General features: G+C 40.5%; 2 protein-coding genes across 3 annotated transcripts in view; one reads left to right on the forward strand and one right to left on the reverse strand.

The window, feature by feature from the left end:
• The window catches only part of LOC125897350 (uncharacterized), a 38,548-nt gene extending 22,054 nt beyond the window's left edge, over positions 1-16,494 (reverse strand). The window contains exons 1-12 of the mRNA XM_049590634.1: positions 16,085-16,494; positions 15,720-15,806; positions 14,084-14,207; positions 13,895-13,997; positions 8,803-8,916; positions 8,602-8,718; positions 4,108-4,268; positions 3,561-3,707; positions 2,963-3,065; positions 2,290-2,418; positions 1,770-1,952; positions 629-882 (exon numbers count right to left, since the gene is read on the reverse strand). Of these exons, the coding sequence (XP_049446591.1) occupies positions 629-882; positions 1,770-1,952; positions 2,290-2,418; positions 2,963-3,065; positions 3,561-3,707; positions 4,108-4,268; positions 8,602-8,718; positions 8,803-8,916; positions 13,895-13,997; positions 14,084-14,207; positions 15,720-15,806; positions 16,085-16,103 (1,541 nt within the window). The 5' untranslated portion in view covers positions 16,104-16,494. The remainder of the gene's footprint in view (positions 1-628; positions 883-1,769; positions 1,953-2,289; positions 2,419-2,962; positions 3,066-3,560; positions 3,708-4,107; positions 4,269-8,601; positions 8,719-8,802; positions 8,917-13,894; positions 13,998-14,083; positions 14,208-15,719; positions 15,807-16,084) is intronic.
• LOC125897389 (xaa-Arg dipeptidase-like) overlaps positions 1-19,850 on the forward strand; it is a 649,571-nt gene that overhangs the window by 90,461 nt on the left and 539,260 nt on the right. The gene's annotated exons all lie outside the window — the stretch shown is intronic.

A 19,850-nucleotide genomic window follows, 5' to 3' on the forward strand; every position in this document is an offset into this window, starting at 1 on the left:
AATATTATACATTATCATATCGCTCAACCCAAAAAGGACCGATTTCATTCTCAGAGAGTTATTCAGCCAGTAAATTGAAGACTAGTGGCTTCCAATCTATTTGGCTTGTGACCCCTTGAAATTAACCAATATATACTTTTCTTCAGTATCCCTTTACCCATCTTGTGACCCTTGAGATTTGTCTGTGTGACCCCATGTGGGGTCCTGACTCCTAGTTAGGGGGATAAAAGAGAAATGAAGTTGTAGACCAACCCACCTCAAACTTACTCTGCAGATACTGAGATTTCTTTGGATACAAGACATTCACACTGCTCACACTGTACTTGAACAAATCCTGACATTTTCTGTTGAGACAGAATTTTCAATGCAAAACTGATCCTCAAACCTTGCATGAAGAAAATGAATATTTATAAATTTGAATGCAGCACTTCTCTGGTTACAATTCCAATGACATGGGAAACAGTACAACTAGACCAGTGTTCTTATTTCATAAAGAGAAGTTTGTAGGTTTACCACACCGCTAAACAAAGTGAGAACTGTTGTAAATGATGTGACCAATGTCAAATGTTAAAAAAAAATCCCTTCCCTTTATAACCTCTTTGTGAAATGAAACTCAGAGCTGACTCACCGCTGAGACATCTGCTTGCCGGCCTTCTTGATGTCATCATCTGGGATGGCATTAGACAGATGAGCCAGATAAACCAGCTCCTCCATATCTGGAGGGGGATTCTTCTTCAGGAAAGTGGACATTTTGTACCTCCATGCAGGGATCGACCCCCAGTGCCTCCTCTGCCTCTGTGTGGAACCACTGTCTCCATTAACCCCTGACAGCAGCACCTGGAGGACGTTCTCACAGAGGACCAGACTGTACCAGCTGCTGGCCTGCACAGGGAACAGGAAATAGGTTCAGCTTTTGTATTTTGGGAAGTTTGAGCCTGCTGTCACTGCTAACATACCAACTAGAGACTGCTACAAAGAGACTGCTAAAAACCCTTAGCCTTGCATCGCCAGATCAATTCGCAAATGCAAATTAGTCTGCAACCTCTTAGTTCATTTTCGATTTCCAAGGGGCGTTCTCAGCAAACGCAGACCAAAAAATGCCTCTGAACGCAATTGCAACCAATCACAGATGAAACATGAATGTAGCGCTGAGTGAGAAATGGACTGTGATGGTGCAGCATTAATATATCTGTGTGAGTGTTGCCATTTTTGCTATCAGAATTTGAAAATAGTAATTTCACAGAGTTTCCCCATCAGCGGCAGCCATCGCAGATACTTTGTAAAATTCTTCAGCACTCATCTTTATTAAGCTAGCTTTATGCTGGTGTGAGCCAAACATGATGTCATCACATGTTTTGTGTAAAGCATGATTTCTTCCATTGTCAGTCCTCATTTGAAACCCGCCCCATAATAGATAACGGTTATGTCTGGCCTGACTTGGTTGGCTGTAAATCTGTCTGAGCGGGAGAGGGACCAGACACATCTGCCATAGCAAATAAAACATGAGCTGACAGACATGTATGGTTCACCGAAGGCGTACAGTTTATGAGGTAGAGAAAAGTTGAAAATCTTCATGTTAAAGAAGACTGTAACAAATATCATTTCTATTTGAGAAATTACTTAAATGGTTGATTAATTTTCTGACAGCTAACTAATAAACCAAGCTGTGTTACAGTACTACACACCACAGTTGATGGGGGATCTGTAGACCATAGCAAAGTACCACAGCAATGAGCAATAATACATGTCCTCAAATACTAACGACTTGCCTTGTTGTAGTAATGATGGTAGTTGGAAACTGCTCTGAGGGTTTGGAGAATGAAGTGCACAGCAGAGCTGAGTTTCTCCTTGAGCCTCTCCACATCCAGAACCCAGCGCTCCCTGGTCTGACCATCAAACAGTAGGATTTCTGCTACTGTGTGGATCACATCCTCAGCACAGTGAACCAGTGCCTGGTGGGTAAGAGGAGGGGACGATTAGTTAACAAAAATAATTAGCATAACATTAAATAATAGAAAATATGTCAGTGTGATGTGAAATCACTCTTAAGATTCCTACTCCTGAAAGGAAGACAGAATGAATGACCGTAGATGTGTGATTGATTAGATATCTGATCAAGAAAAAGACAATTCCAGGACTTTAAGGATTTTACCTGCAAAAATCTGAACCACAGCACAGTCTGACTGAATTGCACTACAACACAACTGGGATTGCATTCAGTGTATCTCTCAAAAACACTGAAAGAGGCCACATGTTGGTAATGAAACAACGCATCAACTAAACCAGTACCATAGCAGGAGTGTAAATGGATGTCTCAAATTCAGACACCAGCTTCACTGCCTTGTCAGCATCCTTGGCGATCTCTATTTTGTAAGGCTGGAGTTTCTCCTGAAGAAGAGTTTTGATCTGCTCTGTGATCTGTAAGCAGAGGTAAACACATTCAGTTGCATCACTAAAACCGCTTATATGATACGTACAAATGTAACATAACCATGGTTTGCAGAAACGTACAATGCCAACATTATATTCTGGCAATTGGGTTGGAAAAATGCCCACACTTGTGCTGACGCCATTTCATGTTACCATAGTTACCGTAGTTAATAATTTGCATAAATACATAAGTTGCTTATACAGTTCCCTTCTAAAATCACATTCTGGACAATTCACAGACAGAAAACTGAAAGTTGGGCTCATTAAGTCATGCTTAAATCAAATATCCACTATGGTTGGTCCATTTTGCTTTTAAACAACAAACAAACCACGCTAGAGTCCACCTGAGAGCAGACCTTGATCCTGCTTTTCAGGTGCTCTTGGTCTTGTTTAAATCCCGAGCAGAGTTTGACTGATAGCTTTCACACCAGTCCACATGAACCCAAACCACCACAGCTTGTTTACACAGTGAACCAAAAACAGGTAAGGTGTGAAAGCACCGTCAGATGCAAACAACTGTTCACAGACTCACCTGCAGAGCATCCTCTCGCAGCTGGAACATCCGCAGCTGGAGACGGGCCTTAGAAAAGGCCTGCTGCCACAGCAGCTCCACTTTTTCCACAGCTGCAGTGATCCTGTAAAATAAAGAAAAGACCTTTAACTAACAGATGTAATCATAAATACGTATTTATTACCAGATAGTGGTTGCTAAAACACCTTAAAATACCAGAAGGAATGGACCCTGAAAAGCTGTTATTAAGCTCAAAGATGCTTTAGAGAGTTTTCTGTTAAATAAATAAGATATGCAACTGTCCACTTTTCATGCTTTTCAAGCTGTACATGCACACAATTTCAGAGCAAACCATTGTGATCTTGGGCCATAAAAAAGGTCAAATTTAATGTGTAATAAAATCACAGCTATAGGTGCTTAGATTAACAAAACATTTTACAGAGTACAAACACCTTACCAGTCAAACTCCTGTTGGTATTGTGCTTAGCTGTTGTGAAACACAGGACCGTTGCAACACTGTATGGTATGCGTGGGAAGTGTTCTTACAGAGGATTATGATAAAGGCATTTGAGAGCAGCACTCTCTCCTGTGACTGAGCACTGTGAGCTGCCTGCAGTACCTGCTGTAGTTCTGCAGCATGTCGAAGGCAGTGTGGGTGAAGAGAGCAGTGCCAGCCATCGCCTGGTAGCACGGCTCCTGCTCGGGGTAACGCAGCTTCTGCATAACACTCTCACAATGCCTTTGCAGTTCATCCAGCCCCAGCTCCCTACATACCAAATACATATTCATACATATATATATTGATACAGGGCAGTTTGAAGATGGTGTAGCGGGTCAAGGAAAATATTATCTGACACAATTCGGTGTTTTGTTTCTTGGTTGTGTAAGCTGCACTACTGGTGTACTTGTTACCAGTGTGGAAAACTGGCTACACTAAGAACACTGTTGCTACAAAATAAAACAACTCTTTATTGTTGCTAGTCACTGAAAATTATTTGTATTTTACAGTTTTTCATCTTTACAAGGACATCGTGGAAGTAATGACAATGTTCTAGAGGATAAAAATAGCATAAGCCTAATTTCACTTGATTGTTCAATTCTCAAAGCATTACAAATCAATAAGTCAGACTATCTGCTGCAGGGCTGGGAGTAGGTTTGAGCCTGACCTCCTGAGCTGCTGAAACTTTGCTTCATTGGTGGAGCAGAAGTGCTGGAGCTCGGCAAAGGTGGAGGGCAGCGGCAGCCTGGACAGAGCCTGCAGGGTGGAGATACAGGAGGGCAGCCGCTGGACCACACACAGGAACTCCTTAACAAACTCATCAATCTCCTGCAAAAAGCAGCACAGAACCAGAGTCAGTTTAAAATACCAAGATGCTGTTGGGTTGTAAACAAGTCACATTTCACTGGTAACCTTTTTTTAAATGTATGAAGTTTTTAATGGTTGATTTAGGGCTGTACAATTATGGCCAAAATGATGATCATGATTATTTCAATTAATATTAAGATCACTATCATTTTATCCAGGGTTCCCACACATTTTCATGGACAAATTTTTCAAGTTTTCCATGATTGAGGAAACCCTGTTTGTTATTATGATTCATTGATTTTAAGGACTAAATAATATATTGCACTTTAACACTAACATAAACAGAGCATTACTTCACTTCCATGTTGTACTACATTCCTGCTAATGTACAAATCTTTGCATTAAAATAAGACTGGTCCTTATTAAAACATAAATAGAACTATCAAAATTAAATCATAAAATAAGGTTCTTCTTTCCCTGAAATCAGTGCATCTCCCAAAAGCAAAATATAAACGAACATGTTTTTTGGACACACATCTTCGGCCAAATGGAATGAGATTGCATTGTTTATTTCAGTCTGTCTTTAAGAGCTGAATATGGTGGAGTTAAGTACAGCAGTACTGGATGTCCGAGTTAACGAATAGTACGGACATCATTCTTCTCGGCCTTCATGCAATCATATTTTATTATTATTTTTATTGTTATTATTATTATCATTTTGAACAAGTTAGTTGTGTTGCTTTGTGGCGCAGACACATCTCACGCATTATGAAATACTTCCAAACAATGGCCCATGACCGACATGACGGTCGAGTTCAGGAGTTCCTCAAAATACTCCTTCCACTGCTCAACAATAATCCCAGTTTGGGTCAGCAGGTCTCCTTCTCTGCTGAGCACAGCCGAGACATGCCCTGCTTCCCCTTCCTGAGGCGTCTAACGGTCTGCCAGAACTTCCTTGAGACCAACTGAAAGTCGTTCTCCATAGTCTCCCCGAACTCCTCCCACACCCGGGTTTTTGCTTCAGCAACCGCCACAGCTGCAGCCCTTCTGGCTAACTGGTACCTCTCTGCTGCTTCAGGTGACCCCTGGGTCAGACTCAAAAGGCCTCCTTCTTCAGCCTGATGGCCTCCCTTACTGCTGGTGTCCAGCAGCAGGTTCTTAGGTTGCCGACACTACAGGCACCAACAACCTTCTGACCACAGCTCCTCACAGTTGCCTCCACAATGGAGGCTTTGAACACTGACCACTTGGATTCTATGTCCCCAACCTCCCCTGCGATGCATGAGAAATTCCTCCGGATGTGGCAGTTTAAGACTTCACGGACAGGGGCCTCAGCCAGACGTTTCCAGTTCACCCCACCACACGTCTGTGCAGCAGCCTCCCTCGCCATCTGATCCAACTCACCACCAGGTGGTGATCACTTGACAGCTCTGCTCCTCTCTTCACCTGGGTGTCCAGGACACATGGCTGCAGATCGATGATACGACCACAAAGTCGATCATCTGTTTTTGCCTTTGGGTGTTCTGGTACCAGGTACACTTATGAACCTCCCTGTGCTCAAACATGGTGTTTGTTATGGCCAATCCATGACTGGCACAGAAGTCCGATACCAGAACACCACTAACAACATATCGCTAGCCAAAACACAAAGAACATTCAGCCATGACAGTGATAAAGGGCACACTGCTAGCTCCTATAATTATATATTTTTAAAAAAGAACACAATATACCGCCTTGCTTACAGTATCATAATACATTCAATGGGAACCTCTATATCGTGGTACATATAGTATCGCCAGATTTGTGCCAATACACAGCCCTAGTATTTTGATTTACACTCACTTTCAGAGTCTGGTTTTTACAATACATCAAGCTGCTGATGGACCAGTAGTAAGGCTGCTCTGATTTTTGCTCAACACCAACAACTTGAATTTATGTCTAGTGGAGCTTATGTGGTTTCATCCTAAATAGGTCTCCTATAGGCAGAGAACTGCCATGGTTAATGAATACTGTGATCGTGGCCAAATGCCCCAGATGAACATGACTGAATGTATAATGTAATGAGAAGAGGGGCTCCTTTCACTTGCTAATAGGGTCAGCTGATTACGCGAGGCATTTGCACAAGCTTCACCAAGGTAACAAACAATAGACGCAGGCCGCTTGGACGCATCTCATGAATGGATCCACACATGGAAAAAATCTCCTGACTTAGTGAGCTGAGCGCACTGTCTGTTACAAAGAAGCAATATTTAGTTGGAATAAATATTTTGGCTGTAGTATTGTATGTCAGATAAACAGAGCGTATTTGTGTGTTAGTTTAGACGTAAGCAGAAGAACTGAGCGTGTATTTGTGTGTGTACACAGTAACTGCTGCTGAGGACAGCAGGACAATGATACTTTGTGTTTAGCCCTCTGACTGATCATAAGACAGATTCATAAGATTTGTTTTGAATCACTCAGATGCCCATGTGTTTTACAAACACAACTGTGCGGAATGGTTAACTTGTGGACTTATGCTCACTTTTTGCATATTATTACTCAACATTTATATTATATGTGCGCTCACAGTAGTATATTTTTCAAATAATTACAGGGTGTTTTGCCTGGTGAATAGAGGCTGCTGATGCAGATACCACTGATTTGATCTTTACTGATTTGATCTACACAAGTAGAAACATTTTTCTATTTTTATTCTACACTTTTCAATTTTCAGGTTAACTCACACAAGTGTTCCAAGTCAGATTCAGCAAACCTTGAGTGCAAAAGCTTATCTTGAATGGCATGTTTCACCATGATGAATTCCTGTTTGAGGCTGTGTGTGGTCATGAGATGTGATGCCCACAAATTGCTACAGTGTATGAGACGACTTGTTCGGCTCTCTTTGCAGCCAAGTTAAATTCACAAAATTGTCACCCAAGGGTAAAAAGAACTTCAGAAGATTGTTTTATTTTAGTTGATAACTGTAACATATTTAAAAAAGGAGCTGTGTGCAATATTAAGAACATTAATATTACTGCAAACAACTCTTTGCTATGTAAAGATACAGCAGAGTAATGACTTCCTGGGCAGAGAATGAAATCATGCTCCCTCCGTGTGTGTGTGTGTTGTAATAAGAGCTTCTCTGATAGACGTATTGAAAATGGTCTGGCCGTGCGTGCATGCGAGTCCCTGTGAGTGTGTCCCATTGGCTAGCCAATCAACGCCACTGTGCACTGTGTTCATACAGCAGTTACTGATATCTGGACAGCGTCACTGTGGAAGCATAGCACCCACCCACCACTTGCCCCCAAGTTAACACTGTTAGCTCTGTTAGCACTGTTGCCATTGTTAGTGCTGTTTATTGAGTTAGCACCATTAGCTGCTGTGCAGACCATGTGCAGACAATCCTGCCCCAGATTCTGAATCATAGATATGCTCTGAATTTTGCATACAGCTTCTTTAAACTCGAAAGCTCTTAAATTAAGGGTGATTTTGTACAAGAAGTCTGGATCATTCCTGAATTTGATTTGTTCCAAGAGAAATTGGTGAATGTAAGTTCAGAGGCATGTACCTCCCAATTCGGAACAAATCTGTTCATACAGGTTTCTTGCATGAGGACAATTGTAGAGTGTTCAATATGGCCAAATACCTTGCATCATTTCCAGTTTCTACTACTTTACCATTTCATACTTAGAACACATTGCACAGTCAACATGTATACATTATAGTAGTAGTATGCTGTTTGGAATTTGTGCACAATACAAAAAAGGTCAATTTTGTGCTGGGCCTGATAACTTTACCAGTGTTTACTATGTAGAAAGGCTAATATCATCCTCTTTGTTAAACAACCATCTGGTCAGCTAGCCCTTCCCAAAACAGTAGCTAGTTTAAAGTTATACATTAAAGTTAAAAGGTAAGTAGGTAACTCATTAAAAATGTACCTTTTAAATTAACTGATAGCCCAAAAATTAATAACAAAAATATAGTAATTGTAATTATTTTACTTACACCCATGCAGACACCCCCTTCACCTGCTGCCTTTTTACATCAGCTACTGGCCACCTAAGCTAGCTAGCTGAAAATGCCTATTCATGTAAACTGGGATAATGTGCAGTACGGTTTTACAACAGCTCACATTTGTAGACAGACAATATTTTTTTATGTTGATGAACCATTTTCACTAGCACAACAATATTTATGAGATAAACCATCTAATAGTTGTCATGAATGTACTTATTAATGTTCGGCCAGCTCAGACTTTCAGGCTACAACTAGCCTTAGCTGCTAGACAATTTCCCAGTGCATATTGTTTTCTTGGAGGCAGTCAAAGGTAAAGGTATTGACATAAAGTTTGATATTTTCCAAGAGACATTACCTTGACGAAGGCAACCCAACTCTGATGACAGTAAATAAAGTAGCCGCCCAGTGATGCCGTTAGCTGGCTCCGATCAATGTAGTTGGAGAGCTCAGAGATTTCTTTCAACAGGACTTTCTGCAAAAGTGATGGGATCAGGGTTACCTACTGAAGTCAAATCTAAAACAAACCCAGGAATAAAGTATGTGTCATTTCATTCACCTTGAAAGAGACAGTATAAGACTTTGACGGAGCCAGGAGTTTCAGCAACAGCTTGATATTTTCCTTCTTTTTGGGCTGAATTATGTACACACTGTGGACTGTTCGCTTGTGCAGCTGGAAAAGAAACAAAAATAGCACAGTTTGTCAAGCTTGAAAAAAAATGTATTAACCATTTCTTCTGTGATGATTTTATTTGAGAAAGAGATAATTGTTGGCCCGTGGGCACCATGTGACTTGCAATTTCAAATATGGCCACTACACACGACCAAATAGACCTGCAAAAATTTGCTTTAGGATCCCTATTGAGGCCACATCTACTGCCCTGTGTACATTATATGTAACCCATCAATACTCCTAAGCTTTGTGTATGTCAGTTTGTGGTGTTTTTACTCACTAATGTGCACGATGTAAACTACAGTAATAATAAAAAGGCCATAAGCAAAATTGAAAGCAGACATTAAAATATTTCCAGTCAACTACTGTCCCATTGTTTTAAGTCACATCACTTTCACTTGTTGGATCACGATCTTGGTCATTTTAACTATGTCTTTCAGCTGGATGAAGGATTTTAGTCATCAGACATCTGGATTTTAAGTTATCACAGAAACAAGATGAGCATATGTTAGCAGCAGCTTGGCTTGCAGTCATTGGTCCCCCTGACACTTAAGGACATCCTGTGCTAGCCGACGTGTTTTGGAGGGACAGATGTTTCACGTGACACTGCTTTATTTAGAGTTTTACTGCTCTAAATAGCTGTGTGTGTTTGTTTTTGGAGAGGAGGAGTCCTCTGCAGATTATTCGGTTCCCCATAAAAACCTTGTTATTGATGAACACTGAAGGAATCCCAATCTAGAAACAAACTGAGCTAACATTTGTGGTACCTCAGCAAGCAACCCCCTGGGGTCGGGGGTGTCATTTATAAAACAGTGTATAGGATCCATACTACATAATGGCTAATACATAATGTACGTACGGACAAAAGCCAAAAATGGCGTGCCCCAAAAAATACTTGACAATTTCTATAATTGGGATTCCACCTCACTACCTGCGTCTCCAATTTCCCCTTTCCAAAATGTTCTTAAGCATGGGCCAAAGTTTCTCCCATCGAGTCCGTTTTTATAGATCACAACTTTTGCGTGGAAGTGGCCTCGTGTTGTGCAGACCCCTGGCCACCGAACAGCATCAGAGAAACACTGACCTTTGCGTGAAAAGGCTCTATTCAGGGAAGACGCTTCTGTGGAAGTTTGTTCCTGGTAAAAATTTCCTGGACAATAAATACTGAGAGAATCCTAACTTAAAATAAAATGGCAGTGGTGGATGTTGTACAATAAAGACAACAACGTAGCTACCATGATCCCACGCTACTTCACCACGTCATTAAACTCCGTCTTTGGTTATTGCTGACTAAGAGAGCCCTAGCAGCATAAAATTACATTGTGCATTGAAGCCTCATAAACCGGTAAAGCCCATGTATTTTTATCTCACCTGTCATGCGCTCAGATAAGTCTTTTTGCTTGTGAGATTATATTAACAGGAAGGTCCTCCTTTTTCTGAACGAAGTATAGCACTCCAGAGTTTGATGTACATTTGATTGCCAAAACAGGTGTTCTAACTATGAATGCTTGTGATTCATTAGCACAAAAGTACACAGGAAATATCGCCTTGAACCATTTAAAGATGCACTCAGAATTATCCATGCACTATGTAGTCTTAAATTCAGTCTGATCTAACATTTTCAAGGAAAGAAAGCACCTCTTGCTGTACTGCTAATTACAGTATGTAGACGTGATGTAATGGGAACTGCAGTTTCAACAACTTGTATGCACTTGGACATTTTATGTACTTGTGGGAAACGTTAAAAGGTTGCAAGTACATTTTGACACAGGGCTCCTCTACAAGACATCACCCATGACTAGCTAATAATACAGGACCTGCATTTGTTGACATTAGTGGTATGTACAAATTTACAGTACATTAAATGACCAGTGATATAATAATGGATGCGTATCTGTTCGCTTGCTGTCACTCTTTGTTTATCAGTTGAAGCATCTTTAAAATAAATCAGTCTTGGAGAGCGAGAAAAAAGAAAAAGTCAGTTTCTGTCCCTATCCCAGCAGTTTGTAATTACAAAATAAGATGTTCCAAACATGTCAGTATGCATGTTGACATCAGGCCAGCAACTCAGACCACAGAAACGATAAAAAAAAAATATATATATCCGCTCTGGGTGCAGAAATGCAGCATCCCCCACATAATTGTGCTCATTCAATGTAATTTCACTGAGGCTTTCCTATTAAATAACCAAGCATGTGACCAGCTATGCATGTGACCCTGGCCCCCTTCTCCACACACATAGACACACACAGTGACACACAGTAACACACAGACACACAGTAACACACAGTAACACACAGACACACAGTAACACACAGACACACACACACACACACGATTTCCACTCTGACCGCCACAGACATGACACACTTGGTATTGTACTTTGAAGATCAGCTCAGGCTACACTTCTTTGAGTCAATAAAACAAACGTTGCATAACATTATGCTGCAAGAAAGAGCTCTGCTAGTCAAGAGGGCAATCACAAGTTGAGCACGTCACTGTACTGTGTGCAGAGGACCCACTCCAAGTCTTGCTCATGCATAATTCAGATAGAACCAACAGGAGAAACACCAAGCCGCTGTTTCACAAAAGCTGTGTGTGTACATGTTTCTGGACTGAACATGTACAAAGACTTTCACTTGCAAAATGAAAGACTAAATAAAAATATTAGTACAGGCAGCAGAGAAGAATGCCCTCTTCAGGATGGAACATTCTTCTCAGTCCTGCCGTTAGAGTTGGACTTTTCTCTGCCAACAGGAAATGACAAAATCAAAAAATGAGCTAAATCCAGCGTGAGTGAGCCATACCTGTCAGTATGTAAGGTTACAGTGCCCAATGCAGATTCAAGGAGAGATATTTCAAAAGCAGTGATGTGCAGTTCTGATGGGTGACAAAACTAACAATTATTTTTCATGATCAGAATTTAAACTGTAATGGGACGTCCTGCTAACCATGGCCTACCCATCTCGCTGCCCTCCACCCTCCGGTCAGTTCTCTACTGTACTCTACCTCAACAACAAATTGCCTCATGTTACCACCACCTGCAAATTAGTGAAATAGTGCGAAAACATTGGAATCACCCGAGTATACATGCACATGCTTCCTCGTGTGTGCACCATAGACTGTATGTAAAGATGGACAACATGTCTTTACTTCCTCCATCGCCATCTTGCGCATTTGACATCATATGAAGCCAGACTCTTCACAGTAGTGATTGGGATGAGCTGCGGTATCATATTTCTGCCCATATACCTGCCCAACCCAAGTGCAAGCAGCTCCATCAATCCTGAGCACAGCACAGCTTTTTACAGCGTCAAATAACTAAATAAAACCATAGTTATCAGATAAATTAAGACCTGAACAAACATCAGCATGATAAGAACTACCCAAAATTACGGAAACCATGTTTTAGAAAAATTTATTTGACGTGTACTTTGATGTTTTAGTTGGGCCCATGACTACCCTCTAATATGGAGGGGGCAGTGTATGACCTATACTGCAGCCATCCACCAGGGGGCAATCACATTGTTTTGGCTTCACTTTTGGGGAGCTGTCATGGGCTCAATCTTTATATACAGTCTGGTGTGCACGAGAAAATCTGGACCCACTTATGCATAAACAGTTCCATAGCAATACAAGAGGTTAAAACTCCACAGGGATCTTTTAAGCCACATGCTGTGTTCACACTACGAGCAACACAGCAGCAGCGTGACCAGCTACATTAATGCCAACTCGCCACTGAAGTGTTGCTCCAACGCTCATTAAGTTAAGTTAATTAGTTATGTCATGGTGGATTTATGGGTTTCTGCTACCTGCCACAAAGTACCTCAACTGAACATCATCTAAAGTTTGTATTTGGTCAAAAATATCATTGTTTTGATCAAATCTGAGCCCCACTTCAACATCACATTTCCCCACCACACTGCATCCATTTGTGCAACATTAACACATAAAGCTAGCATAGCGTCATCTAATTAAGCTAAACAACAAAGTACCGCAACTAGAAACCGAAACATATGATTGACACTTTACCGCGTCACGGGAGAGCTGAAAAAATGTTGAAGCTTGGTCAACTTTGACGCCCAACGCTGCCAGACATGACATGTTCCAAGTCAGTTTGTAGCTTCATGCCACTGGCTTCCATTTGAAAAGCCTGTTGCTGCGTCGCTCATAGTGTGAACACAGTGTTACTAACAGAGGTGCTCTGATATTGACCAATAGTGGCTTATTATAATTGATATGATGTTGCTGTATGTTTTTTAATGCTGCATCTGTCAGTTCATTTTTCAAAAGCTCTCTGCTTTGTTTACTGCATTGTGAGGCACACAGGTTTTACTGCTGCCTCAGGGTTTTTACAGACTGTGGCTCCGGTATATCCACTAAGCACATATTTTAACCATCTTTAAAGTTCACCTATAGTTTGTAACAGCAGCGCAGACAATAAAGCTGAAAGATGACGGGTGTCTTAGTTCATGCTATGCTGTGTTTGGTGCATAGATGATCAAGAGGCAGTTGGATGTATATGTATTAAGACAGCTGGATACAATGCAGACATTCGGCCTTGCTGCAAACCATGAAAAGCATTTTTTCCCGTAGGCCTCCACTGTACAAGAGACGTCTGTAAAACTGTGGACTAGACGCCTACAACTGCAAACAAGGTCAATTATTGTCATTTTTGTGGCAGTGCAGTGAGCTGCACAACATGGAGAGGACATTTTTGGCTTACACGTATGAGCAACTTTGATCAGACTGAACAGGCTCCATCTTTGACTTCAGTATCAAGTTGTCCAAATACATCTATGGTCAGACTACAATCCCTCATAGAAGTACCATCCATTTTTTGAGCGATAACCATGGAGATCTAGAGGTCATGCTATTAATGTAGTGGATATCTAGTATCAGATCAATCACTGGAAACATGCTGTAGGTCAGCATCATCAGCAGCAGCATCACACAGAGCACTCTGCCATCACTATACCTCAAGCAGGAGCAGAGTCTCAGCGATAAACCTGGTCGTAGGGAGCGAGGCATGTCTCAGATCAGCCACCACTGACACCAAGCTCTCCTTCTCCTGCTTCTTACTGTTGAGAGAGAACACCCCAACCATCAGTAGCCACATCTTGTACACCCCCTTTCACACACAATCAGCCTATCTGACTCAACGTACTTGTGCAGACACAGAAAGTACTTTATGAAGTCCACCACTTCTGCTTTGCTGAGTTCTGAGGAGAGTTTGGCTTGTTCATCTGCTGGGAACACGATCAGAGGGCAGCCTTGTTGATCAAAAGCACCTGTACAGAGAGATAACATAAATTATCTCAAATTTGTAGGAAGAAAAGAAAAGGCAGTCAAACTATTCTATCTGGCGTTCATACCAAGTTTGAAAGTTTGGTTTGTGCAAGTGCTACTAAGGTGGGGCTGTTCTTTATTTAACAGAGGAAGGGGGGGAGGTGACTGGCATGTAACTTTTTTTGTTTGTTTGTTTATTTTGTTTTGTTTTTGACCCTACTTGAAGCTACAGATATTTTTCTCTGAGCTTCCCTGAGTGCCTGGGGGAAAATGCAGGACCCTCCCTCCACCATAAATTTGTCGTCAGATTGTAGTAAAAAGTTGAAGACGAAATCCTGGAATTGAAAAAAAAGCCTTGTTTTTTCACTCTTGTCGTACATGCTGGTTAGTCTGTGCAAATGGTTTACTTCTGGCAAATTTTTAAATACCGTAGAACTTCCATTAAAAGCCTAGTCCCAATTAAATGCCAAGTCCCTTTTACTAGCCCGATGTGGCTACACATTTTGACAAATAAAGGCCTATCTCAATTAGAAGCCTGGTCTGGCTGCCAAGCAGTTCATTTTTATATTATTAGTTTAGATGTAGAGGACCAGATTGTTGACTACCCACCTAAGCTAACATTAGTTAGCTGTTTAGATCGCACATACAAATATAAATGTTTAACTTTTATCAATATGGAGATGCTACACATTGTTAGCTTGATTTCATTCTACTGAAACCATGGAGCATCAGAGAAGACCCTAAGTCAGTCAAGCTTACGTTTTATATCAGTAATATTGCCACTGGTTTGAATTAACAATTTCATCATATTTCCCATCTTTGCTGAGCAACAGTATTGTGTGAAAGGAATTAAAGGTCTGTCCCACATAGACGCCTGTCCCAAATATAAGCCAGTTGAGTTCAGTGATTTAAGCAAATAATAGCCTGGGTTACTAATTAAAGTTTTATGGTAAGACTTGAAGACAAGAGTGATTTGATGAAATATCACTACTTTAAGCTTAGACTTGTTTGGGGTTTTTTTTCCTGAAGGAAGCATTTTGGTACATGATGTGTCCAAGGTCTATTGGAATTTTGATAATCCAATGATAACTTGTGTTTTTACAGTTTCCAGCTATAAGAAATGGTGTACTTTTTACGATTTTAAGGGAAAAATTCTGCAGTAAAATACAAAATACAGACATTTTAAGTTGTATGCCCCTGCGCAAAGCCAAAATGAAAAAATATAAGTCCCTCTCAAGTGCTTAAAAATGATCTGACATGCCTCCCCTTTTTTGCACCCCCCCCCCCTTCTTACAAGTAATGAACAGTCCCTAAGTGATTGTTGTCACTCTCTCAACATGTAATGCAGGGCCATTATCAGCATCTGTCACATCAATACAATGACTCAATATATGTCTTGATTGGCACTTCTCATTCCGGACCAACTTTGCCACTGAATGCAGCATCAGCCACATTACTGTACTGTACATATAAAAGCATGTGTAACAGTGAGAGCAGAGTGGATTAATAGCTACCAGGGAACAACACGGCTGCAGAGTTGAGCACATGATCAGCAGGCAGCGGTGGGGAGGGGACGCTGTCCTGCGCCAACTCCTGGACGTCTGAAAGGTTTGTGGGAAATGATTATTTTTATTGAAAACACGCCAGACAAGAATTTCCAACAGTGTCTGCAATATGACCGCTGCTGGGGGAACTGGTCCAGCAAATTCCTCACCGCCTCTGAGAAAAGTTGGCAGCACAGTGTAAAGTGATGTAGACGACGGCGCCACTAAACTGTTCATGTAATAGAAGTTTATCAGTCAAATACACAATTCAGCTCCACTTTAGTCACTGTGGATGAAGAAGGTGTCGCGTGCACTTTTGCACTTGTCTCTCCTACCTGTTGCGTGTCGGTTCATCTCCAATTCCTCACTCGCGACTCATTTCCACGAGTTTTTTTCTCCGGTAGTGTCAAACTTGTCTCCTCACTGTTTCACCTGAGAGTCCAGAGACGTGACCCAACATCGAACACTTCTACTGCGGTGGCGGAGGACACGACCGTGTGGACCGCAGCTGCTCGCTGTCTCTCTCCGCCATGTTGCGCGTACTGAGCAGCGCCAGGCTGAGCTAACCCCGCAGACTGGATGCTGCTCGGCTCATTATATACTACAGAGGGCGGAGAAAACACAGAGGAGGACGGACACCAACTGTTGACCACCGCCACCACAGAGCTGGGCCGGAGCCAGGATCTTTAGGGTACTGTGGTGCTCCCTGGTCCCCCAGAAGTAAGCCCCCCCCCCCCAGTTATTGGCCCAGTAAAGCCTCATATTTTTTGGTCATATATGAATTGCTCATATTTTATTAATCTAGATAAACAGTCATCTAAACCAGGGGTCTTCAACATTTTTCAAGCCAATGACCTTAGTTAAAACAAAGAGATTGAGCAAAGACCCCCTACATATTGTATGAAACTGAGCTGCATATTTAACTGGGCCAACAGTAACATGTAAGGTGGGTTAAAGTGCCATGTATAAACATACCCCTTTGTGTTGCATACAATACTAAGCTATTAAAATAAAACTATTGGCAGATTCTTATAGCCTATTTATACATTGAGGTGGACCATATTTCAGTGTCTCTCGTTCAAAAAGTTATAAAACAATCCATTGTGGCTAACGAGAATGTCCGTACTCATGGAAAAATAATACAACTGATTGGCTAATATGTTTCAATGGTATGTAACTGTTAGCTAACTAGATTACCTCACTGATATGGACAGCCGCTGTAGAGTGATTTAGCGTTTGCAAGTTAACATGATTGCGATTTATTGGTGACAGTTAGCCTTTCATCAGTGTTGTATACTGTAACTTTATTTTATTCTATTTTGAAATAGGCCAACTTGTCTTGCTAATAATATGTTGGATTCATGCTAATGTGTATTTTCAGACATGTTTAAAAAAAAAGGAACTTAAATTACCAAACAATTATTTGGCAGTAACTCTGAGGTCCCCATATTTTAGGACCCAGGATCTAAACCAATGTATTTCCTCAAATTTTATTCTTCCACATGGAGGTATACTGCTGTCTCACTTTCTTAAAGCGTTTATGCTACACTACTAGGATTAAGGAGCCCTCCACATTCTGACAGATGATTTATGTTTTTTTATCTTGTGTGCAAAAGATATGAACTTGTGTGCACAAGATATGAATTTTGTTAACAATACATAGCCTCATGTAGGCCCATTGTGCACACAAGAATCTTGTATAGATAAAAATATATCATCTCTCAGGCTTCCAGTGCTCTGTGCAGGTGCCTAAACTCCCTGCAGCTATTTAATTTTTAAACCATAGACTGTATTTACAGACAGTAAATTATATCTTGTGTGCACAAGAGAGTGTACAAACAATATTTCCTCCATGACTTGTGAACATAAGGTAAAAAAATATAATCTACAAATAAATTCTGGCTTCATGTTTATGATAAACTGGCTAAAATTCCCAATAATCACATGACTTTGGGAATTAATAAATTGTGAGTAAAAGAAAGAAAGAAAGAAAGAAAGAAAAAAGATTCAAGATTCAAGACCTTTATATGTCCTCAAGGGCTATTGGTTTTGCAGTAGCAATAAAAAACAAGGGCTTGACACACAAAATAAAAATCATACATACACAACCACACATAATAAGACCACGTAAACACAGGAATAAAAATTAGAATATAATATAATATATAATAATATATATAAAAATAAGAATTTTTGGTTGTTAAAAGTCAAACATTTGTTGAAGTTTGAACAAACTCAGTTTCAAAAAACTTTACAGTTGACAACATGAACTATAGGCTGTGGTTCCACCATCAGACTGTGCATTTTCTAAAAGACATGAACTGGTGTCCACAAAGTTCAGTATACTCATCAGAAAGAGTCCTAAGTCTGCGTTGTAGGTCTTATGTTGCTTGAGTTTATGACTTGTTACCAGTAGATGTGGGGTTTGAAATACATTTCCCTTCAGGAGGCAGGGAGAGTCTAATAAAAGATGCTACTTGAGATGCATTATGGGAAGTGTAGGATCCAGTTTGACCCATACTAGGGACTCAAAGTCAGGATATAATCTCAGTTTTTGCTGATTCAGTTTTGAGGTTTATCTTTTAGTCTGTCTTTCACAAGTCCCCCAACCTGTTCAATACTAAATCTCTAAAGCAGACCTACACCTTGAAACAGTCCTTTGTATTTAGTGAGTATTCTCGTGTAGCTACAAATACTAAACAGTATTAAAACTGTAAAACGTAAAGACAAAGAAATAGTTCATGTGTCTTATCTGGGGGCCTTATAGTGCACCTATAGTTGCTGCAGGGCTCTAAGCAGGTCAGTTGTACCTGCTAGCATTTCCTGTGTAAGAACAGCCAAGCCCTACATTTCTGTTAATACACTGAACTGGTCTGGCTGCATACCTGATAGGTAACATTCTCACCCAGAACCTTTGTTTAACTTGAGTCATTATTAATTAACTTTGACCTAATGTAAGTTCTCCGACTAAGCATTAATTGTAATGTGCTCCTATTAGACCACAGACAACTTCAAATGCAGGTGTAAAAAAGAGAATCAATGCTTTATTTGTTTCTGCTCATTCATCGTGAATCTAAAGAGAATGAGGAAAATGATGGTATAGATTGTTTCAGTTGATATGGAGAGATAGCTGTTCTTGAGAATGAACAGTGAATCTAAAATCTGTGGTCTGAGTTTCATGGGAACTTATGGGACTTTTAATCTTATGAGTCATACAGCTGACATGTTATTGAGACTGCTGGTTCCTTGAAGACTAAGAGAGCTTCCCCATTTTCTCAGTGATCATCCAACAGACTCATTTATGAACACTTGGCTTCTCTGGTTTTAAACAAAGAAGTTGCTTTCAAAATGTCATCTTATTAATTCAACTGATTATTTTCTCCAACTTGATAACATAACCAGATTGTCTTTGGGTTAAAAACAACAGATTATTTTAACCTAAACTGTCATGTCTTGTGTCATCACATACCGTCATGCGAATAATTTGGTCTTTAGTCTGTTAATCAACACCTTAACCTGCTGACCTCTCATTTGGAGTGTTTGGGGCCAACAGATCAGCCCAGTTGCACTTAATTGACTTTCTTCCCTCTTCTGTCACGCTCATTTCACCTCTTCGTGAATGACATTCTTCTTTCCATTGGACACATTCTTGGCACGCTTCAGTTGCAGCATAGACAAACAAACAGTTTCATCCATTGTCTATGTTACATATCTGGGTCAGGTTTACAGAAGAAAAAGGTTCCCAGCCACTCCCAGGCATTATGGGGGATGTAGTCTTCCTAGCATGTTTTACAGGTTTCCTCACCTTCTCAAAATATGAAGGACCATTATCTTTTTATGTGCAAGCTCATTGAAGTGCAGACATTTTTAAAAGTCAGACATGTAGTTCCACACAGTTAAAAGAACAGCTAACGTACTTGATAATCAGTTTAACCAAAAAGGACATCTTTTATCTGATCATCACAGCTTGACACAAACAGGAGGTATATCATTTTAAAATTTAATCAGCTAACATGGATCCCTTTACCTATTACATGCCCATCTAAAGCAAAGAATCTTAGACACCATGTGATCAGCACGTGGATTTCTAATAAATATATA

Source organism: Epinephelus fuscoguttatus, linkage group LG11 (assembly GCF_011397635.1).
Source record: "Epinephelus fuscoguttatus linkage group LG11, E.fuscoguttatus.final_Chr_v1".
NCBI lineage: Eukaryota > Metazoa > Chordata > Actinopteri > Perciformes > Serranidae > Epinephelus > Epinephelus fuscoguttatus.